At 35.3% G+C, this 25,060-nt stretch overlaps 1 protein-coding gene across 2 annotated transcripts in view; it reads right to left on the bottom strand.

Moving 5' to 3' along the window:
- Positions 1-25,060, bottom strand: part of GABRA2 (gamma-aminobutyric acid type A receptor subunit alpha2) — a 128,153-nt gene that overhangs the window by 46,352 nt on the left and 56,741 nt on the right. The window contains exons 1-3 of one of the 2 annotated variants that reach the window (XM_024132028.2): positions 24,121-24,184; positions 3,826-4,046; positions 1,920-2,002 (exon numbers count right to left, since the gene is read on the bottom strand). In XM_024132028.2, the coding sequence (XP_023987796.1) occupies positions 1,920-2,002; positions 3,826-4,046; positions 24,121-24,123 (307 nt within the window). In that variant the 5' untranslated portion in view covers positions 24,124-24,184. Of the gene's footprint in view, positions 1-1,919; positions 2,003-3,825; positions 4,047-24,120; positions 24,185-25,060 lie in introns of those variants that run through there. The other variant, XM_024132029.2, reaches the window with a different exon arrangement.

Below are 25,060 nucleotides of genomic sequence, written 5' to 3'. Positions count from 1 at the left end.
AATTTAAATTAGTAGAAAAGATGCTTCTTTTATTTGAGAACAATGACAAAAAGTTCCAGAAATTCTATCATTTGTGGGGACAAAAGGGAGTTTTTTAAATAAGTGAGGAGTAAATGACTAGAAGAAAAAGTCATGGTTGCTTCTGCTAAAATTTGTTATGCCAGCATTTTAAGTTTTGGGTTGGCTTGTTAGTCTATACACCATGCTCGTGTCCATACTATTAACACTATGTCTCAAGTACCTACTATTGGAAAGGATAAATAAAAGAATATACAACTTTATTACCCAATGTGTCAGAAATTAAATATAGAGAGACCTAAATAAAAACAATTACTTCAATAGAAAATGCCTAACAGTAAGCTCTGTGTGTTGCCTGTAACACTTCTAGATACAGAAAACCATATTCTCAAATGTACAATATTACACTACTCTGAAGATGCACTCTAAGGGATTTTAAAATTTCATTTAAAATATTTTCAGGTGTATTTATTTCAAATTCAGAATTGAGACATCATACGTCATTTATATTTGGTGTCTTAATGGCACTAACTTGTCCACTGAAAAATGTCTTTCCTTCTTAGACCATTACTGCATCTTGAATAAACCTTTTCTTTGGTATGAAGCCTTTTCAGTTTTCTATTTAATGCCACTTATGCAATGCAAATGAGTTTTTCTCTGCTGCATCTGCTGTAGTTTTTCCAGCATCATGTTTACTTTGTATAACATGATTGACTATCTTAAATAATCTTCGAAGAAGTGCCAGTTTTGAAGTGATAGTGTCCGTGAAAAGAAAAAAGGCTTTATAGTTAAACAAAGAGGAGATTCTCAAAGAAAATAGAGAGCTGACACCTTTCATAAGATTGAACAGAACAAACAAGATTGAACTTCTCATTACACAAAACTACGGCCATCAATAAAATTAGAGGGTTTTGCATTCATATTAGCCACCATTATTCTCTTTTCTTTCACTTGATACAGTCTGTGGGGAGAAGGCACATTATGCAGTCATACATATTTGTATCAGGTGAGAGAACTGCATTTCTATGCAAGAGAATGAAAAGTCAAAACTGCCCAGAATGGACAAAGATGGAGGTGCCAGAAAGAGCAAAAGTTTCTGAAAAGGTCAGGCTATGGAACACACTCACAAAAGAGAAAAGCTGCTAAGCTGTGTCCATGAATTTATCCTGAACCTGCCCTGAATGCCTTGTGGGCCTAGGGAGATGATTTGACCTTCCCTCTGTTCAATTATTCTGGGAGAGCTAATGCTTCTGCTTGACATATAAGATACAACCTCAGTGACCTAAAGAACAGCCAAACGCACAGAACCTTTTCTGAAATATTTTATGTACACAGAAAGCGCCCACATGTAGCAATCGAGTTACATCATCTCCTTCAAATTTATTTTAGAAAGAAACTTTCCTTCCATTATTAGAAAGTAGAAAGGTAATTAGAGATCCAGCTTTTTTTTTTCACCTATTCTCTGTTACCATTTGCAACAGGTTGATCACTACTTTAACAAACAATAGAATCTATCCTTGACATTTCATTCTTAGTTGAAAAAAAGCCATTTATTTTGCATTTTTAATGGGTTAGCACTTGCAAAAGAAGGTAAATGACATAGTCCTGACCTTCAAGGAGCTCCCAGTCTACTTTTTCACATTGATAAAAACACAGGGTGTTCTTTATTAGCAGTAAAGCAAATGACAATTAAACACAATGATTAAGATATGATATTTGAGAGTACAATAGGGCTAGCCAATTGATTACTTGAGGGAAATCAGTATGTTTTTTATTTCTGCATCTTATTGGGCAAGTATTAAGCATCCCATCATATGAGAAGAAAGTATACAATTAAGTTGTGCTGCTGACTATCCCTGATTTTATTGACCCAAAACATGTACCTTCATTCCCATACTTACAGCTGCCAAATTTCAGAGGACATGAGTGAGCATCCATTGGAAAATCCTCCAAGTGCATTGGACATTCAGCTTGAACTGTAAGCCTAAAAGTCAAAATTCCACTCTTTGTTTATGTAAATTTACAAGTCAAGATAAATCACTACTTATTGTAGTCAACAGAATTAATGATGAGGTAGGACCCTCATTAGGGCATCTGATTAGGCTAATTCACATTTAAATATGCTTTTGTTCTTCCACATTTAGGCAATCCTTCAGAAGACATTTGCACCTACAAAATCTGAGCTCAAGTAACGATATTTATTTTAAAATATACTTTAAGCATTTTGTACTATATGGTTAGTTAAGAAGAAGTTATGTACACATTTTTGAAGGTTATTATCCCATTAACTTCAGTATTAACATTTGAAATCTTAAAGAAAAAAATGAAAAAAAACCTGTCATAAAAAGAATGCTATTTTCTCCCAACATTCCATCAATAACCATATAGCAAAATTGATATAGGAATTCAATAATGCCTCAGAGAAGCACCCTTCAAAATTATGTAAATTGTAAATGAATATCATATACTATATATAGATACATATATATAAATATAAATATAGACATAGTTACATATATAGATATATCTCCTAGAAATATCTTGTTGAGACTAGACTATTCAAATTATGGGCACAGGTTATGAATGTTAAAGAAATATTTTTTGTATACATAAAAATATATTTTTTGTATATTAAAGAGTAATCATAGCAAATTTGTTTTAAAGAAAATTATCAACTATTCCATTTCAGACAAAGGTAAATTATATAAAATAAGGACTAAACTGAACTTACGGAAGAATCTCTGACAATGAGCAAAACAAATGTAACCAACAATTTAATTATAGCTTATATACTTCCAAGAGAGCACTTAAGTAGAACCCTACACAATATTTTTCCAAACCCCAAATTTCCAATCATTGTCTTAATTCACAGGACTAATTAGCATGTAGAATCAAGGGGGATACAGCATCTATATTGCAAGATTCAGAGAGAGAAGCAGAGGAATAGCTAACTTCCATTTTAGGCAATGGTCATTTAGCAATGAGAACTCAAGAGTTTTTTTCTTTAAAGATCAGGACTGCATTATTGTCCCTTCTTAAATAACTTTCACAAATGAATTCCAACACTTAACATTTCATATGAAATAATACATCAAATGCTTGGAATACACATCTGTCTATATACAATGCTGATGAAAGTTATCTATGTTTTAAAGTCTTTATCAAACATTTACCTTTTAGATTATACACCATTTTATTAGATTTGTGATTGTTTTCTTTGTTACGTAATATAAGTAACTTATTTTAAAAAGATTAATTCATGAGAAGAGTTCAAATGGAACAGTGATTAGATTCAAGAACTTTATATTTCTTTTGATAATTTTTTAAGATTGAATCATCTGAACTTGATGTCACATGATATCTCTGAGGTTATAAAAGTATTTTTCTCCCTTCATAAGAAGGATTAAAATATTAAATTAAGTGAAACTTGCTTAAAAATCACTTAAAAATTTGATGGGATATTTCATGAGATATTAAAAATAAAATTATGTGCTTGTATAAAGAAAAATTTAAATCATACTATTAAAGTTGTACTTAACTAAAATGTAGTATGTAAAGTAAACTGCCAAAAAAAAATCAATTCTTAACAGCTAAGGCAATTTTTAAGCTTTAACACACAAAGATGAGTGTCAAACTGATAACCTTTATTTTTTAAATATCAAAGCATTTATAAAGCATATTCTGGTTACCTCAATAATCTGTTATGAAAATGTTCAACTTGCTAATACTTGACAGCTAGGTTGGCTAGTTGGTTAATACACAGATTCCTCAGTATTTAACGGCAACATATCAAACCTGAACACATACCTCATTGTGTATAGCAGAGTCCCATCATCCTGGATTCGAAGAAGCTTGTTTGGCATTGTCATATTATGTGCTACTGATTTTTTCCCGTTGTGGAAGAAGGTATCTGGCGTCCAGATTTTGCTGGCCATTAAATTGTTAAGTCGAAGGATGTTCATAGGACCTTTAAATTTTAACCGTTCATCTTTCCATTTTTGTCTAAAGAAAACATCTATTGTATATTCCTGAAATATAAAATAGAATTATTTTGAAAATAATAAATGTTTTAGATACAAAGACACTATAAAATTTCAACAAAAATAATAATATAAATAGTTTAAAAAGAGAGAAAGCTATTTTGAGAAGTGAATTTTGAAAGATCATTCCTTTATCTTATCAATAAATGTTGCCACTTACAATGGGATAAAGCATGTGTATTTGCACAATTAGCTACATATTATTATGAAAAGAAAATAATAAATTTACTTTCTCTGGTGTCTTTCAGTTGAACAAGGTCTTAGGCAAACTGCTTTACTACATTGTATAGTTTAGAACAACTCAGAAAGGGGGCATGCTTGGACCGGGTCTAGGTGGATTGTCCCAAATCATTCATCTCAAGAATGAATAAGGAGGCAAGCAGGCAGCCTGATTCTCAGTAGAAAAAAAAGAAGAAAGGAAAAGAAACATCTATTAAACACACACACTGTGGGATCTATATGACATCTCCTGTTGCCAAAGAAACTATAAAAAAAAAATCTTATTACTTTCTTAATCCTAAAAAAATGGTGAGATGTCATACTGTTAACAAGAATGTATTGGGGAAGATGATTTCAATAAAGTTTATTTAATGAAATTGTAATAAAATACTTTGACAAGGTATTAGAATACTTAAAATATGAATATTTTGCGAACAAACACCCTCAGGTTAAAATATACTTTTAAATATTCATACAGACCAGCTACTGATCAATTTCCCTATTATCATCCTCCAATACTTTAAAAGTTAGTTTATTCAATCTCTCTCATCCTCTCTCTCTCTTTTCTCGTTCCCCACCTCCCCTCTTTTTTCATTCTCTCTCTGTCTTTCTTAGGATAAGAGAATGTATACATTTTAGATGAAATGTACAATTCACAATTATGATGGATAATGACAATTTTTGGATATTAAAAATTTTGGTCAGTGTATGTTTGTGCAGACACTTCCATGATAAATAACTAAAACGTTCATTTATGCACCTGAGATTGGAAATTCAGAAACTGTCCTTTGTGCATAAAGCCATAGCCATCACATGTTTAAAAATAAACACCTTAGCAACTGGCAATTTCACTCAACTAACATTATGTGTTTAAAAAGGACATTAAAAAGGCCACATACTTATGACAATAAAAAGTCATTTATACAAACCTTACTCAAGTAAATGCAAGTAAATGATTCCCAGCGATCCCTCAAAGTTGAATGGAAAAAAAAATTAAAAAGTTGAATGGATGAAGATAATAAGAAATGGCCACAGGTAATGACATATGGCAGGAAGTAAAGAGTGGCTCTGGGCTCCTAATACTTAGAAGAAAATATCATCATCTAATCCACCCTCATTCTCTGTGGTTTAGTCATTTTTTTAAAGTTCAATTCTATATAAGTGTAACTCAATTTTTAAAAAGAAGCTAGATTAAGAGATGAGTTTTTGCATTTTTATGCAAATGTTTCTTCCAACTGTGGTTCTCCCAAATCCAAGCCTGATGTGAACACATTGGACATTTACTTGTTCAGGCACACTGAATATATTTTACAACTTTCTGTAAAACTTCAAATTCAATTTTTCCATTTCTATAAAATTATGGGATGTTTTATCTGTTTCAGAAGCTCTTGCTATAGCAGCAAATATTTCCTACAGACCCATCACATAGGAGATACTCAAGGTTTCCAACAGTAAATTACAGGTGAGCTCTTTTTAAAAAGTATTTTTAAGAATACTGTTTTTGAACCTTCGCAGTGTCCCAGGTATGCTCTGCCAACCTCTGCAGAGTGACCTGTGCCTTTTTCTCCCCCCTCCACAACCAGGTACATTCATGTTCTGCTCTAGGCAATTTTAACAATCCGCATCCTCGCTATTCATCAGATAAAGCAAGTTCCCTACTTGCCTGGGCCAAGAACTGTACTCACAGCCATGCTCCCTGTCCCTTGAACATCTGGAAGAAACAGTCAGCTGTCTATATCTTTACTACTCATAATACAGCCTTCTATTACTAAAGATCGTACACTGCAATTATACATTTGTTCCTCTGCCTTCTGCTAGATCTGCTAGATCTTCTAACAGATCTTCACAAAAGGCACTATGGCTTTCATTATGCATTATTTTACTTTGTCTTCAGAGACATAAGAGAGTGTAAAGAATACTACAAACACTTTGTAACCATCACCAGCAAGAATCATAAATATTATTGAAGCATTCTCTCTCCTGTATATCCCTCCTCAATCATATTCCCCTACTCTATAAGGAAATAATCATCTTGAATTTGGTGTTTATCATTCCCATACATGGGCTTACATATTTACTATATAAATGTACGTGTTCTGTGTCACATTTTTAACATTTCTATAAATGAGATCATACTGAGATCATCACTTTTCTGAAATTTTTTTTTAGTTACATTGTTGAGATTTATTCATAGCAATATATCTAGTATTTTGGTTCATTTTCATTGTTACCTAGCATTACCTTGTAAGAACGTTTTACAGTATTCCTCCTTTTTCCATGTTCTTTAATATTTTTTCTATTTCCTTTGTCACTATTGTAAGCAATACTATTATGAACATTATCATACAATGCTTTAAGGTGTAAGAATTACTTTAGACCAGAGGTCGGCAAACTTTTTCCATCAGGGGCCAGTTAGTAAGTGTTCTAGGCTTTGCTGGCCATACGGTCAGTTTCACAACTACTCATCTCTGCTATTGTAGTCTGACACAGATAACACTTAAATGAGTCAGAGTGGCTATACTGCAATAAATCTGTGTTTACAAGGAAAGTTGGTCAACAGGATTTTGCCCGTGGATCATGGTATATCCACCACTGCTCTAGAGTAAATGGACAAGTGGGGATACAAAATTTATTATATGTGCAATGAATAACAAGATATTGCCAAAATGAAATTCTAACAGGTGTATACATTGCAATAAATAACAAGATACTGTCAAATCTTCAAAAATAACAAGATATTGTCAAGTTGAAATCCTAAGAGATGTATACATTTATATCCCCAGTAGGTTCTATACAACTTGGTATAGACAGAATATTTCATTTTAACCATTATGGTTGGCGTGAAATGGTTCACAGTGCTACCATTTGGCTTTTTCTATTAACTAGTAAAATTTAACACATTTTCATTTGTTTATTAAATGCTCTACTTTTCTCTTTTATGGATTGTTTGTTCATGTCATTTACTCAGTTTCCTTTTAGGTTGTCCTTTTCTTATTGAGTTATAGAAATTCTTCATATTTTCTATATACAAATATTTTAGAAAATACAGAACTCACTAAGAATTATAATAAAGATCATAAAGGTATACAAAAGATTATAAATATACCCCTATATGTTTCTCTTAAACATGTCAAAGTTCTGCTTTTAACATTTAGGTCCTGGAATTACTGTGTATCATATGAGACACAGATCCAAATTTTTTTTTCAAATGGAAAATAACTTTCTGGTAGCATTTATTGACTGGCTTATCTTTCCCCACAGCTCAGCTATGGCATTTCTTTCATGTGTCTAGTGTTTATATAGGCAGGGATCTGTTTCTGTTTATTTTTCAGTCGAAGACATTCTATACTTCCTATTATGACTTTTTTTTTCTTTATGTGGGAGATATTGTGAAGTATGTTTTTATGATTCCAAATATATTGGTTTCTTTTACTTATATTTTTGTCATTGATGTTTAATTTTCCTGCTTTATGATAAGAGATTATGCTCTGAAGATAGTAATAATTTTCAATGTACTTAAAATAGTTTAAGAAAAATTTTTGTTGAACTTGACCATTTCCATCTTTTAATGGTAAGACAATTCAGTCCATTTACATTTAATGTGATTACTAATATATTGGATATCTCCCCAGACTATATTGTTTTTAGCAGTGACAAAATGATGAGGATAGATGGGATAACTTATTTAGATGTTTCATGATTAACTGATAAAAATAAATAAGAACTCTAGAAAATTATGGAAGAGGAATCATAAAAGAACACAGATACATACACACATACACAAGAAGTAGAGGGAGAGAAAAGCATCAAACTAAGAGAAAAGAAATTTTTAAAAGCATATAGCGATTAACAGTGTCAAATAGTGGTGAAAGATCTTGAACGCTTAGTAGAAAAAAAGAGTTCAGAAACCAAAATGCAATGGGTTGAGGAGTGAACAGAGCATACAAGTGGGGAAAAGTAAAGTATAAGGTACTCTTTGCCACTCCTGATTTTGTAAAAGCCATTAAGGGAAATCAGAGTTTAACCAGTAAAATCTAGACACTAACTTATACCATTTAGCTATTGGTATAAAAAGACAATAGCTTTTGTCTATAATTGAGTTGAGTTACAAATACTTTAGCAGGTCACCTCACTCTCAGTTGGAGGGCATTACGAAGTTAATGAAAAAAGATGTTGATAATGAAAGGGGTGAAGAATGGGTGCCATCATTGCAGCCTATCACACTAGCCCTCTGTGAGAGAAAAATAAAAGACTTTTGTGAATGAAATGAGATGTTTGAGAACATCTGAAACTTCATCATGTGACTCCAATGAAAGTTACATGGGTCTAATATCGGGGGGCAGGTTGGTTTTAAGTTAGTAAGTATACCTGTAATCAACTGTATTGTACCTCAATTAAGTGAGGGCCCGTGAGTAGAAACAAGACTATCAGCTTAGAGCAATAGCTTACAAAGTGGGGTGTGTACATCCACTTGGGTGTAGAAAGAAAATATTAGAATCTTTATGTTTATATAGAATTCTTATCTAAATATAAGAAGTAAATTAAGCTTTGCTAATAATATATGGAATGATATTAGCACTCTCACTATGTCCATAAGTAGTAGGTGATGGTCATGCATGAAAGTCATGCTATGGGAAGAGAAGAAGCCACAACAGGGAATGGTCAAGTGATGCTGAATTCATTTGCATTCAGTGTACTGTGATTTGTACTCAGGTGAATTTTCAAGTTATAATAACTAGTTTTGATTAAACTAACTCTAGTGAAAATAGACAATTGACTTTAAAATTATTGCTAAATGACACCATGGATTGAAGAAAACACTAATAATTACACAAGCACAAGTGAAAAATAAGAAAAGGGGCTATCACTTCTATGCCTAATATGAGTTCTTCATTAGCCACATAAAGAATGATGAACTAATCAACTCTACAAAGAAATATGCAAAATCAAATTCATAATTTTCAATAAGGCTACTTAAAATATGGGTTTATACCCACTACATTTAATGATGAGCTTCATCTGAAGCACATGTTGTGCCATGAAATACTGGTTAATGATAGCATAAGGACATTGCAAATAGTAAGTTGTTTTGAAAACCAAATATCCAGAACATGAAGATGAACATCTAAACTTGGTGGATGGGTTTTTTAAAAATTGGCATGATGGTTCAGTAATCAGTAGCCAATGATGCACTTCTTAAATTTGAATTTGCATATCTTTTTCATCTATGGCAATCATTAAGACAAGTATTAAAATAATATAAATTTAGAATCAGACTTTTGGTTGCTATATTATAAAATATTAAAGAAAGATATTTAGAAATAATAAAGCACAATTTAAACATATTAAATGCTAAAATATTGCTCAGGAATAGAAATCTTAAGTATGAGTAAAAATAAATCTATTTTAATAGTGACACAATAATTATTGCTGAAAATAATATGTATTTTAACTTTATCTCATTCCAATTTCTGCTTTTGTGCTTCTCAGAATACCTCAATATATTAGTACAAAAGCATATAGATACAGACATATAGATACATAAACAAATAAATACAGTTGACTCACTAGTTTTTGTGGTTTTGCTTTCAAGATTAAAATAACAGGGAAAGGAGACATTTCAATGAAATAATATTCATTTCATAACCACTAAGTTACTACAGAATTTCCAGACAGATTATTTGCATGTGATTCTTTTAAATGCATATATAACACACATTCTCAGTACTTGAAAAGAATATTTTTGAAAGGTTTCTTAAAATAAAACCCAAATTTGTCATGAGAGTATATACTAATATAGTAATTACTTGATTTGTGTGTTACAAGAAAATTGCCAGAAAGTACAAAACAATGCAACTTCTTCATACAAATAAGACCTAGTCCCTTGAACCGAAGTTCTAAAAGAAATAAATAATACCGAGATCAGGGGCTTCCCTGGTGGCGCAGTGGTTGCGCGTCTGCCTGCCGATGCAGGGGAACCGGGTTCGTGCCCCGGTCTGGGAGGATCCCACGTGCCGCGGAGCGGCTGGGCCCCATGGCTGAGCCATGGCCGCTGAGCCTGCGCGTCCGGAGCCTGTGCTCCGCAACGGGAGAGGCCACAACAGAGGGAGGCCCGCATACCACAAAAAAAAAAAAAAAAAAAAAAACCAAGATCAACTACAAAATCTCTCAGAGAATACACAAACAACTAAGGAGCACATTTAGAAAGAAACAAAAAAAATTCATAAGGACATATCAGCATGCAGCTATCCTCTGGCCTGTGTATAGGACACATGAGGCTGTTAACTGAGACTGAAAAGTTGAAGAATCCATACACTTCAAGATTTGAAAAACTCTTTATGGGAAACTTAATCCAACTTCTCCTTTTTATAGATGGGATTATAGATAAATTTAGTGACTGCCCTGTTTCCAAGCTTGTAAGGGGCAGAACCCAGACAAGGATGTGATTTCCAGCCTAATGTCTTTACTACCACTAAGTGTTATTTCCATAAAATGTAGTGCTAACAAGGAAATCACTCTCTATTGCACAGTTTATTGAATAAACATGATTTCAAGAACACATTAATTTAGTGAAGACAGCATATTTTTTAGTGCCTGGCTACATTAATTATAAGTCAGTGCTTGTAGCCAATTTCTGAAGAATTATATCTACTCACTAAAACATAACCAAATTGCAGGACTGCTCTTGGAGTGATTTCTCATTTACTTTGATTTACTTTAAATTTTTAATTTAATTTTATTTTATTTTGGCTGTGCCGTGCGGCCTGTGGGCTCTCAGTTCCCCGACCAGGGATTGAACCCGAGCCCTCAGCAGTGAAAGCACAGAGTCCTCACCACTGGACCGCCAGGGAATTCCCTACTGAGTGTATTTTAAAGTACCAGAATTTATTTCATTATACCCTTTAGCTATTAAAGGTTAGTCTCCTCTCAGTAAGTTCCTATCAGTGTGTTTCTTCAATAACGAAGAAAAATGTGGTTTATGAAGCATGTATGTAGCAACTGAAGAAATAACACTCTGAGACTATACAAGAATGGGTAAGATCTAACAGTTTCACTTGGTACTCAAAGGGGTGTGAACCAGGAATTTAGCCCAGTATTAGCATTGCAAAAATTGCAAAAATTGAAAAGCTTAAAAACAGATCAGCAGTGTCAGCAAACCCAATTAGTGCAGTTCATAAAATCTTATTATGCAAAGACGCTCACACAAACAGACTGCAGACCACCACAGCTACTGCATGTCCGGATTATTGTGCAGGCAAGATGCCTGGGCTTTCTCTTTGGAACTAGATGCCTGGCAGGTTTACAAACAAATTAGAAACTGATACTAAAGGTTCAGACTCTAGCAGTAAATTATTAAAATATATCTAATCAAATACTTAAAATGATTAATAGAATATGTTAATTGCAATTCACTTTGAAACAATTTATTATTTAAAATTCATAATAACCTTATTAAATATAGAGAACTATTCCCATTTCACATATTCATTAAGAAAAAAGAGAGAAAGCCAAAAGTTGAACTCAAACCTTATGTTTCCCAACATCATGTTTTTTCATTGTACCATATGTAAAAACAATCCTTGGAGGTGGGACATTAAAGGGAAATTTCCTTCTGTATAGACTAAAAAATAGACACTAGTCATGTATTATGGAAAGTTGCAGGCAGGCTGAGACTGAAGTTTTGGAATCTCTGTCAAAGTCTTCTTTCCACATTTAAAACTGACTCAGACACAAGATTGAAGGATAACAGCAATAATAATAAGTTGAGTAATGTGAAATAGACGTTAAGTGCATGCAATCTTAAATCAGATAGAATAGGGTACTGGACCTTTAGCAGGTCACTTAATCTCTCTTTATTTCAGCTGACGTATCTGTAAAATGGTGATAATTATACAACTTACTTCCTTTAAGGATGAAGTGGTATAATACATGTAAAGTTCTTAGAAACGATTTGGACATCAAAGAAGGTAGCCTGGTACGAATCACCTTCAAAGTGTCCTTCTCTCCCCATTCCCCGTACTCAAGAAGAAGGTGGCCTGGCAAGAGAGGGACACCCAGAAGCAAAAGGGAACAAAGTAAAGTGGGCAGGCGCAAGGGCAGGAGCTAAGTAGGATGCCACAAGAGGTCCATGAAAGAATAAGTCAGCTGTGCTTTTGGTGTTTTGGATAATAAAGAGGTCATTGAGAGGAAATCACAAGTGTGCCCCATGAGAGGTCCTGTATTTATCTACCGGCCATTCAAATGTCATTGATTGCCAAGAGAGAACCACCAACAGAATAAGCTAAGTAAGAAGGAATTTCTCCCCCTTTTTATAATCTCCCTTTTTCTTGCCTCAACTCTGGAAGACCCAGAAAGAGGAGAGGAAGAGTAGATCATGTCCTCTCACCCACTGTGCACCCCTTACCTGTGACCACAGCTAAGAAAAGGAGAGAAGCTCTAAATGGCATACGAGATTGAAGTTAAAATTGGACTGGACTGGGCTCTTTGATATTTTAAAGTGAACAGAAAGCTACAAGATGCACCCCAGATATTGTCATGATATGGCAAAAGAAGATCCAAAGAATGAAGTGCTGCTGAGTTTGATCAGTTGAATTTCTAAAGCCCTTGGGATGAAGCCCAAATGCTTTCTCACAGCTTCCAAAGCCCTGCAATGACCCCTCCCTCCCTTACCTCTCTAGTCTCATGCTTAGCAATTCTCCATATATGCTGCAATATATGCACTATATATAGCAATAGTGATACTGCAGGGCCTCTGACGTGTCATGCTTCACCTTACTACCCAAACTCATTGATCTCCCTTGCAGTCTCTCTTCCCTGTCAACCCCTACATTTGGCAACTTTTACTCCACATTGAGAACAAGTACAAAGACCACCTTCTTCAATGTATCAACAGTATCTAGCTGCCCAGAACATAGGAAAAAAGCAATAATTAGTCCATGAATAAACGAATGAGAGGAGCCACTGGAAATTAAATATAGTAACAAGGATTCTGGGCCATAATAGCTCAAATGGTGCACAAGGAGAAAGGCATCAGCAGAGGCAGACGTAGAAAAGCTCTCAGATATCTTATCTCAGTCCCCTGCATGCAATACCCTAATCCTTAAATTCACAAGTGTGAAGGTGTGTATGTTTATGTGTGTGGGTGTGTGTGTCTGTGTAACTATATTAAACGAATCACAGTAGCCTTTTCTTTTATATAATATTTATTTTTTAAAATATATTGACACATATAAAAAAGTCAGGCTATAATAAGATCTATGGTAACAGAAACCTACTATGTTTTAAGTTTTATTTGGAGATGCTTTTATGGTGTTTTGGGGCATTTGGCTATAACGCCCTTCATGATCTGATTCTAAGTTATTTTCTAGCTTCATCTCCCCCAAAATCTCTAAGAGTATTCTAGGCTGCGGTCACACTGAAATTTTTTACATTTTACTAAATTCAACAAGCTCTTTCACTTTGTGCTAAAACACTTTTCCCATTACATAGCCAGCCAGTCCTTGTGTGTCCTCCACTAACTTCTTTTCCTAGAAACCTTCTCAGATATAGATATTCTCTACCCACATCTCCTCTGCCACCATATTAATCCATAAATACTTCAATAAAAACATGACCACACTGTTTTAAAGTTGATTTTTTTTTTTTCTTAGCTGTTCCCCCACTACACTGTGAACAACATGAGGGCAGCACTGGGTTATACTTAAGTATTTCAGCTCCCAACACTGTGACAGACACAGAGTATGTACTAAGCAAATCTGGTTGAAAAGAACAAACACAACGCATGCCTTCTAGTAGCTCAGACAGCAGTACAGAAGAAAAACATGTTCAGATTTTTATAATCTAGCGTGCAAAGTCATAAAAACGTGTGAAAGCCATGTGGTGGGGCATAGGGACAAGAAGGACTGACTCTACTTGGACTAGCCTAGAAAAACATCAGGGAAGATGAAATGGAGCTTGGCTTTGAATAAATGAATGCTCTCCAGTTGGCCAAGGAGGAGGGTAGGCATAACAAGAACAGGGAAAAACATTCGCAAGGCCAGAGAGTTGTTAAAGATAATGGCAGGTTACAAGAACAGTGAGAAGTTCAACGCAATCTTTAAAAATAAAAGCCTGTCTGATAGTTATAATGCCTTGCAGCTACTGCCCCCCGCCTTGCCTTCTCTCCTCGACCACGCTGCTTAAAAATGTTGCCGCCACTCTTTCTCCATTTCCTCACCTCCCACATGCCTCAGCCCACTGCAATCTGGTTGCTTTTACCACGATCAACAAATATCTCCTTGTTCTTAATCTAATGACACATTTAAATCATTTTCTTGGCTTTACCATAATATATGACACCGTTGTTTTCTCCCTACTTTTGGAATGCTCTCCTGCGTTGGCACTAAAACCACATTCTCCTGGTGTTGTAGTTAACTCTCGGGAAAATGCTCATCATGGGACCTGAGACCTCCTGTGTCTGACAATAATCTACACGTAATGGTATCTCCTGGAGAATGTATGGGAGTAACACCGGTGGAAGGTTTCTATTATTCCTCTTCAAGGCATACAAGTTCTGCATAGTTTTCCCCAAAAGATCGGTCTCACCCTTGTAACCTGGGGAAAGAACTTGCAACTTCTGCAATTTTTATTTTAAAAATCACTTCATGTTCAGAAATCCTAGCTGTTTGTTATTTAGTTTTTACAAAAGAATGGGGGAGTGGTAAGGAATGCCCTCCCCTGAGGCAGCCAAGTGAGCTATGACTAGATATATGTAATTCCTACAAGCCGCCCTCCTGCAGAAAGGTAATGGACTGAGTCAAACTAGTTAAACTACCTTTATCTGCACTCTTTTCTGGAACTGTTACCCCACTCCCTAGGTGAGATTTCACTGTGGGCAAAACCTATGGGTTCATCCCATTACTAAATGAATCATACTTCCTTCAGGATACAGAATCCTACCTGGACAGAGGGCGATAAATTATACAGACACCTGACTACTGAACATTGTTGCATCTGATAAGGAGGGAAAGGCAGTGGTCTCTGATGTTAGTTCTTAAGGATCAGAGCACAGTCTAGTCAGAGAAGGGAATGCACCTCCATTTGGACAGACATCCATGGTTGCTCCTTCTCAGATTCCTCTGCAATCTTTTTTATCCTCTTTTAGTCTAGAGTTTCTGTCAGGGTATGATTACCATCTCATCCTAATCTGTTTCCTTGTGCAAGTTCATGTATGCCTTCAACTACCATCAGATGGCTCCCAAGCCATCTGCATTCTAAGTTCTCTTGAGCTCCAGGTCTATTCCTGCTACCTAGACATCTCCAATTAAATCTCTCACAAAGACCCCAACTCAATACATCCAAAACGCAAATACTCATCCCCTAGACACCAAAACAAAAGCAAACAAAACTTTTCTTCCTGTGTTCCATATCCCAGTGAATGGTACCACCATCCACCCAATGCCCCCAAGCCTTCATCCTATACGTCTCCTTCAACCTCTACTTCCAACAGATAACAAAGGTTTATCATTTCTATCACATCTTTTAAATCTTTTTTTAAAAAAATTAATTTATTAATTTATTTATTTTTGGCTGTGTTGGGTCTTCGTTTCTGTGCGAGGGCTTTCTCCAGTTGCGGCGAGCGGGGGCCACTCTTCATCGCGGTGCGCGGGACTCTCATTATTTCGGCCTCTCTCGTTGCGGAGCACAGGCTCCAGACGCGCAGGCTCAGTAGTTGTGGCTCACGGGCCCAGTTGCTCCGCGGCATGTGGGATCTTCCCAGACCAGGGCTTGAACCCGTGTCCCCTGCATTGGCAGGCAGATTCTCAACCACTGCGCCACTAGGGAAGCCCACATCTTTTAAATCTTTTCAGTTCTTTCTTTCAGGGTAGTAGTCCCTCTACCCTGACCCAGTCTACAATCATTTCTTGGCTGGCATATATCAGCTTTCAAACAATCTTTTCCTTTCCTTGTCCTCTAATATAAATTACTGGATTGCAGAAAATCTGACTCTTCACATTCCTTCTGTATTACCCCAATCGTCCACCAATCCTACGATGGTTTTTGGCTGCCGTCAGCATGAAGTCAAATACCTTAACCCTGTTAAAAGGCAGACTGTCATGTCCCACTACAAGCAATTATGATTCCACAGGTCGTAGAAGGAACCTAGGAAATCGCTTTCTAAATAAATACTCCAACTGATCCCAACACAAGTGTCTATGGTTCTCATTTTGAGGAACATTATTAAAAATTCTAGGAGGGTACTGAAAAATATTGGCTGAATATTAGCTAAGTCTAATTCCTATCCTTCCAAAATATCAATAACTGTCCGGTAATCAACTTCTACATTCTGACTTTAAAGTGAGGAAACATTAACAGATGGCAACTTCTGATAAGTGTTGACAGTTTAAACCCAGTGTTAATTTTTGGCCAAATATCAAGATCTAATAATTCTCTAAAGCTCCCTATGATGTTAACTACTGAACTACATAATATCCCAATAGCTTCTGGGGTTTCTAAGAGTTAATGCACTCTGTGTTTTCATAAGATAGACAAGTATTAACTAAGGGGATTGATATGATCAATAAACCAAGGTCACCACTTACCTGTCTGACTGTTTCTTAATAGCCTAATGGTAAACTCTAGATCAGAAATCTTGAGATGATTTCAAAGTGTTCATTGTTCAAGATCTAACCCTACCACGTAGCAGTGCAAGAGATAACCATTTGGGCTGAGGTTCTTAGTCTAGGTTTCAGTGCAATAGTTGGTGGCTTCACCACTTATGTCTGAAGAATATGCTCACACAGTGAAAACGCTTACTAGAATGGGAAAAGACCCCCTATATAGACCAAATAAAAAAGTGAAAAATACACACAGAAGAGCTATAAATCACTTAAATGTGCAGTCAGCTACTACCAACTTTGTCAATTAGCTGCTAGTACATCCCCAAGTTTATCTTCTTACTCAAGAATTTTTTTTAAATGTTGAAATTTTAAAAAAACTGTACTTAATTGCAAGTGCTGTAATCAGAATCTTTAATTATAATTTATATCTGCAACTTTCTTTGGACAGTTACACTAGTTAATGATTCTGAGACAGCCATGTGTGTGTGTGTGTGTGTTTGCTCTTTTGCTTCTTAATTCTTTTTGCTAGGCTGCTTTTTCCTCTCAGGCTAATGTCATAACAAATCTACATCACTGACCTGCACAGGAGGACTTAGGAGTTTAAGTCTTGCTACTGAGTATGCACACTGCATAGAAATAAGAGTATTAGCTAAGATACCAAAAGTATTCTTTACTGTTTTCCCATTAACAAATTGCTTCTGTAAGACATGAATTAGATATCTTCATATCCACTTCTATGTATGGGTAATAATAATGTAGGTATCTTGTACCTCTGCATCATACTAAGAGTTACACATATAAGTTTCATTTCTTGATCTGGCCATCCATACTAACATATATTCAAACTTTTCCTCATTATTTGTTTTGCTTTCCAACAAAAGTAATATCAAGATTGGAAATCACTCCATGTGAGCACCGTGAGGTCCAAGTCATTTCTCTTCACAAAATGTATACATGTTTTTAAATTGAGCTCTGTCTTCCCTAACATATTTATAATATGAGTAAGTGTGTGTGTTTGTGTGTATCTGTGTTACATGTGTATATAAATTACTCAGCTTTCATTTTCTTCTCTAGATTTAGACACATATCAAACAGCAGCTGTTGCATGGTCAAACTACCTCTTGACTCTCCCTCAAAATCCTCCTCATATCACACATTATTATGTACACCTATTATTAGTGAATTGCCTCTCAGCTCCAAGTTCACCCTCCTTTCCCGTTCTTTGTGACAAAGGAGAAGGGCTCTGTAAACAGTGCTCCTTCACCAGCTCACACAATATTAGTCTTTGCCATTAGAAGGTGCTGGAGGGATACTGCCATGTCATAGCAAGGGAAGAGGGCTTTTCTTTCTGGTTCTCTTCCTAGTTCAGGTGCCCTGTCATTCTCTGACATAGCTTCAAAGGACTGCCGAGCTGTGAGTTGTCAGCCAGCAGGCAGGATATTCCTCTGACCAGCTTCAGCATGTACCCTTATATGTTTCTTCACCAGCAGGAGGTGAATACTCCTCTAACCATAAAGTCCTCTCCAGTGAGCTCTAAGTCTTGGTCTTAGGAGAAGGACTCCTTTACAAGTCCTGAGTTCCTTCCTTATTCATGATGCTTCACCTCAGAAGCAGATGCTGCCCTCTGCATCTGCTAAATCTATATTGCTTAGAGTCTTCTTTTACATTTTTATTTAACCATCTTGTACTAATCTATAATTCATTCTATGAGATTTTCCCTGTTCTAATTATCGTTATGGATCCTTTCCTCTAACTGGACTCTGATGATAGAGTAAGTAACCCAGTCAGTGGTCTTGCAATTAACTAGACTCCCCCCAACCCAATTATTGGTAAGACTGAGTAAACAAGGTTCATAAAGATGGAAATAAAGTAGAAAATTTGACATGACCAAAGAGAATTCTATAGGACTATGTTAGGCTAGGTGATTCAAAGAAGATGTGTATTAGGAAAAAACGTCTAGGGCCTTCAAGCATCTCAAGAGCCTAAAAGATGTTAAATATGTATTTCATTTTAGAGAATTTTTCAATATACAAGTGCATGTGCTCACATACATGCACACACATAATCCAAAATACATAAAGAAAACTAAAAAAATTAAAATAAGTGATTTTTTAATATTTAAATGTTGCCAAACACAATTCTACTCAACTTAATTCAACCTATATGGTTTGGAATATGAGTGCATTTTCATATTTAATATAATGTGTGGTAGTGTCCCCCAAAATAAGAAAGCCTATCTTGAGCCTGTTAAAATTTCTTCAAATTCTTGGGCTAAAGTCACTGAAGACAGCAACATTCTGAATTCAGTTCACAGATGAGTTTAAATTTGCTCTATTGCCAACGACTATACACCTAACATGAGCTCCCACCTTTTTATTTTTATATATTTATTTTTGCATATAGCTTATTAGTATTTATTTCAAATTTATTTCAAAATGACAGCAGCAGACAGGACACGCAACTGCTAGACGCATTATTGCCTGATTGTGACTGCTTCACTCAGACACAGTCCTGTCCCAGTTCTGGGACTTGTCCTTAACCTTGAGTGTTTAGCTTCACACATCAGCGTTCCCTGCTCTGGGCTGCAACTTGACACCCGTAGATTCCTTATGCTAAGCTTTAATTCTTGCAGGAGAATTATAATGCTTTTTCCCATTTTCTTATTTGATTTTTCCCAGAATTTAGGATTTGTAAAAATATATAAATTTCCCATCAAATGCCTGGAAGAAATTCCTACATGGAAACACTAACTAAACGATCACAGTTTCTTTTTATTTTCCTTTTTTTTTTAAAAAAAGTCAGCTTTATTGAAGTATAATTGAGGAAAAAAATTTTAAGGTATTTGAAGCAATCATAGTGGTGATTTGATATACATAGTGAAAGGATTCCTTCTGCCTAGTTAATTAACATATCCATTGTCTCATATCTATTTATTATTTGTTTGTTTTTGGCAAAAACATTTAAGTTCTACTCTCTTAGTGAATTTCAATTATACAATACAGTGTTATCAACTATAGTCACCATGCCTTACATTAGATCCTCAGACCTTATTCATCTTGTAGCTGAAAGTTTATACCCTTTCACCGACCTTTCCCTATTTTCCACACCCTTCAGCAGCTGGCAACCACTTATCTAACATCTCTCTTTACGACTTTTTTATTCCACATGTCAGTGATACAATGCAATATTTGTCTGGTTTATTCACTTAACATAAATACCCTTGAGGTCCATCCATGTTGTCAAAAATGCCGGGATCTCGCTCTTTCTCATGTGATATATATATATCACATCATACTTCCATATCTTGGCATTGTGGAAAATGGTGAATAAAAAAAGGAGTGCAGGGAATTCCCTGGTGGTCCAGTGGTTAGGACTCGGTGATTTCACTTCGGGGGTCCAGATTCAATCTCTTGTGTCGGGGACTAAAGATCCCACAAGCTATGCAGCACAGCCAAAAAAAAACAGTAGTGCAGATTTCTCTTGGGGATCCTATTTTCATTTTGAATATATATACCAGAAGTGGATTACTGAATAATATAATAGTTCTATTTTTAATTTTTTGAGAAACATCCATACTGTTTTCTATACTGATTACATCAATTTACATGGCTGCTAACTGCACAAAGGTCTCCTTTTCTCCACATCATTGACAACATTTATCTCTTGCCTTTTTTTAAAACTATTTTTATTGAGGTGTAGTTGATGTACAATATTATATGTTTCAGGTATACAACATAGTGATTCACAGTTTTAAAGGTATACTCCATTTATAGTTATTATAAAGTATTGGCTATAATCCCTGTCATGTGTGCTACAATATATCCTTGTAGCTTATTTATTTTACACATGGTAGTTTGTACTTCTTAATCTTGTACCCCTATCTTGCCCCTCCTTCCTTCCTTCTCCCCACCAGTAACCACTAGTTTGTTTGCTCTATCTCTGAGTCTGTTTCTTTTTTGTTTTATTCACTAGTTTATTTTATTTTCCAGATTTCACATATAAGTGGATAAGTGATATCATACAGAATATCTTGTCTTTTTGTTGATAACCATTCTAACAGGTGTGAGGAGAGATCTCATTGTGATTTTGATTTACTTTTCCGTGATGATTATTGATGTTGAGTATATTTTCATGTACCTCTTGGTCATTTGTATGTTTTCTTTGAAGAAATGTCTATTCAGTTTTTATTCCTTATTTAAATTGGATTGTGGTTTTTGTTTTTGTTTTGTTTTTTTACTATTGAGTTGTACCAGTTCTTTATATATTTGGGATGCTACCCCCTTATCAGATAAATAATTTGCAAATATTTTTTCCCATTCTGTAGATTGCCTTTTCATTTTATTGATGGTTTTTTGCTGTGCAGAAGCTTTCAGTTTGATATAGTCAGTCCTACTGGTTTATTTTTGCTTTTGGTGTCAAATTTTAAAAAATCATCGCCAAGACCAATGTCAAAGAGCTTATTCCCTATATTTTCTTCTATGAGTTTTATGGTTTCAGGTGTTACATTCAAGTCTTTAATCCATTTTGAGTTGAAGCTACCAGCTTTATAAATTTTTCGGTGATCCCAAAGAATGGTCAGAACAAAGAAGAGGAGGATTAGTTTAATCCATTATCACCAGTGGAAAAAAGTCTCTTCATATATTTTACCAAAAATAGAACTGTTTGTCTAAACCCCTCAAATAACAAATATTTGCATGTCTAGAAAAAGTGTATATGAAGATATGTTTACTTTTGATTTTTTCAGGTAAAAGAAATCACTCTGCAAAATGAACAAACAAAAAAACTTTGGCATAGTAACTGTTAGTATTAATATTCACTACACAAAATCTAAAACATTGAAAACTTTGATACTTTGGGGTCCTATATCATTTGCCTTTCTGTTTGGGCTGGTGTTAAAACATCATAGCTAACCATATAAGAACCATAATTTATATAATATTCTGTTAATTTTTCAATGTAGTGCTTGACAAAATTCTGACTCTCTGCACTTGACTCCACATAGAGGTTAGGTGCTCCTTCTCACTGTGTCTCTAAGATAGGAAGCATTTATTAAGACAAGCTTCACAGAAATATTATATTTACTGCCAACCAATAATGTTTGGGATACACACTCTTACTAAAAATATGTCTCTGTGATCTTTTCAAGTTTGTGTACACTGAAATTAACCTATAGAAAGAGGAGGATTAATATTTCAGGTCATGATATAGGATACTGCAAGGGAGGAGGAGAGTTATGTTGAAAAGTGGGATTTTTCCTGTTGTTGCAGAATTGTAGCTAATGCCTGAAGTTGGGCGAAAAAGCATTTAAATCTTCACATTCTAATTTGAAAGAACTTCAAAGGTCAGCAGTGTTTGGTATCAACCACCTACCCAAAATTGGGGCTCATCACCCCCTTCCACTTTACATCTTCAGCCATCCAAGTTAATGTAAAAAGAACTATGAGGTCAGAGAAATGGCTCTGGGTGGAAGAAAAACTGATTTTTTAGTGATAAAACCAGCATATCTGCTCCCTAAAGGAAAGGTAGGGAGGTCCCAATAAAATGGATAATTATGGGAATGTAAATTGGTACAGCCACTAATGAAAACAGCATGGAGGTTCTTCAAAAAACTAAAAGTAGAGTTGCCATATGATACAGCCATCCCGCTCCTGGGTGTATAACTGGAAAAAAACAAAAACTCTAATTTTAAAAGACACATGCACTCCAGTGTTCATAGCAGCATTATTTAGAATAGCCAAGACATGGAAACAACCCAAGTGCCTGTCAATAGAAAATTGGCTTAAGAAGATGTGGTATATAAGTATTCAGTGGAATATTACTCAGCCGTAAAAAAGAATGAAACAGGGCTTCCCTGGTGGCGCAGTGGTTGCGCACCCGCCTGCCGATGCAGGGTAACCGGGTTCGCGCCCCAGTCTGGGAGGATCCCACATGCCGCGGAGCGGCTGGGCCCGTGAGCCATGGCCGCTGAGCCTGCGCGTCCGGAGCCTGTGCTCCGCAACGGGAGAGGCCACAACAGAGGAAAGCCCGCATACCACAAAAAAAAAAAAATAGAAAACAAACTTACAGTTACCAAAGGGGAAAGGGGGGTTGAGGGAGGGATAAATAAAGAGTTTGGGATTAGCAGATACAAACCACTATATATATAATAAATAAACAACAAGGTCCTACTGTATAGCACAGGGAACTATATTCAATATCTAGTAATAAACTCTAACGGAAAAGAACATGAAAAAGTATATATTTGTATAACTGAATCACTTTGCTGTACACCTGAAACTAACACAATATTGTAAATCAACTATACTTCAATTTAAAAAAATTGGCTAATATTGTTAATGAGTGTCTGCAAAAAAGGAAAACCTTTAGTTTTTGTGTGCTTATCCAGGTGGAAAACCTGCACACTTATCCTTCCCCTTGGGGTATCAGATAAAGGGAAGAAATTGGGAAGAGAAGACATGACGGAGAAAGGCCAGGCAAAGCAGGGACAAGGGCATCTCCTCTAATTCTCATTCCCTGACCATAAGGAAGGTGGATGAAAAATAATTTCTACAAAAAAAATTCTATAATAGAGCACTGTAGATAGCAGTAGAAGTGGACGGATTACTAAAATTCTTATGCTTAACCAAGGATTTATCGATGATGTATCTAGTGCACTGATTTCTAACCCAACAGACTAATTTCCCTCTTCTACTGATCTCATTTTAAAGAAAACTACAGACCAGTTCCATAGAATTCAAGAATGTTAAGATTCTAGTTTTCTTTAGATTAATTTATATGTATGAGTGTATGCAGTGTATTTATGTAGCTAGGATGACAAGAAATCCACCTTACTCAATGTTAATAGAAGGTTTCCATTCGTAACACCGAACATAACCACAACCTGTAAGAAGCAGTTATCTATGAAACTGCCCCAGACATATGGAAGTCAAGCAGGGGCCTTAATCTTAAAAAATGGTTCTCAGTAATATCATTATTTTTATTTAAACAATTGTTTGCCACACTGCAGCTGGGTAGAAAATTTTGAAAATAATATAAAATATAAAGGGTTATTCTGAACACTCAAGTTAGAATGGTGCACACAGATATAAGCAGTTTAACAGCCTTAACTCTCCATGTATTCGGGCAGACTAAATAGGCATGAGACAGATCCAGAATCTATAACACTAAAAATATGTGTTTATTCTAAATTACCCCCCAGACTTCCCATTATATGAAGTAAAAATACTGTTTAATGAAAAACTCACCATATCTGTATCTGAGACTGGGCCAAAACTGGTCACATAGATGTTAGTGAAGACTTCAGTAATACTGTCTGGTGTAAGAAAAAGAGATTGAATATAGATATTATATAATGAGAACCACAGGAGAGAGAAGGGGTCAAGTACATGGCACGGTTAGAAAGTTCTGTGATATTTGGGAATATTTCTTTTTTGCTTTCTTTTCAACATTCACAACCAACAAAAATAGCTGTATTGCTTAATTACTTCATAGGGTCTTACAATCCTAAATGCTAAATGCTTAGAAGGATTATGACATTCTTATTTGGAAACTATACCTGACTAGAGCATTTTGTTTTCAGCACACTGCTCAGAATGAATAGTTTCTCAAAAACTATCTTAAATGTACCACCAGTACGGAAAATAAAGTACAGTTAGTATGGTTACTGTTTGATACAGTCCTGTAATTGACCATTAAACCAAATATTTCAAATGGTATTTCATGATGGTAGAGACGTAGTTTGTAGATTGTAAATTAGTGTATCTTCTCAATAAAGCACAAACACATTGTTAATCATTATAAATAAACATAATTCATATTTTATAAAAAGCTTTATCATTCAGTAACATAAAAATAAAAGCAAATAACATTCATTAATCAAAAGGATTACTTCCAAACAAGCTTGCCTTTACATGTATCTAAGAATGCCTAAACCGTGAAGATTAAATTGAATTAGATTTGAAAGTTATGTAACTTATAAAGTGTAGCACAATTAACTGGATTGCTTTATTAACCAGGTGATTTAGATCTTTTATTTTATTTTATTTTTTATTTTATTTATTTATTTTTTTTGTGGTATGCGGGCCTTCCTCTGTTGTGGCCTCTCCCGTTGCGGAGCACAGGCTCCGGACGCGCAGGCTCAGCGGCCATGGCTCACGGGCCCAGCCGCTCCGCGGCATGTGGGAT

This window comes from Physeter macrocephalus, chromosome 7 (genome assembly GCF_002837175.3).
Source record: "Physeter macrocephalus isolate SW-GA chromosome 7, ASM283717v5, whole genome shotgun sequence".
Classification (NCBI taxonomy): Eukaryota; Metazoa; Chordata; class Mammalia; order Artiodactyla; family Physeteridae; genus Physeter; species Physeter macrocephalus.
The sequence above is the reverse complement of the archived record's forward strand: the minus strand, read 5'-3'. Positions and strand labels throughout refer to the sequence as shown.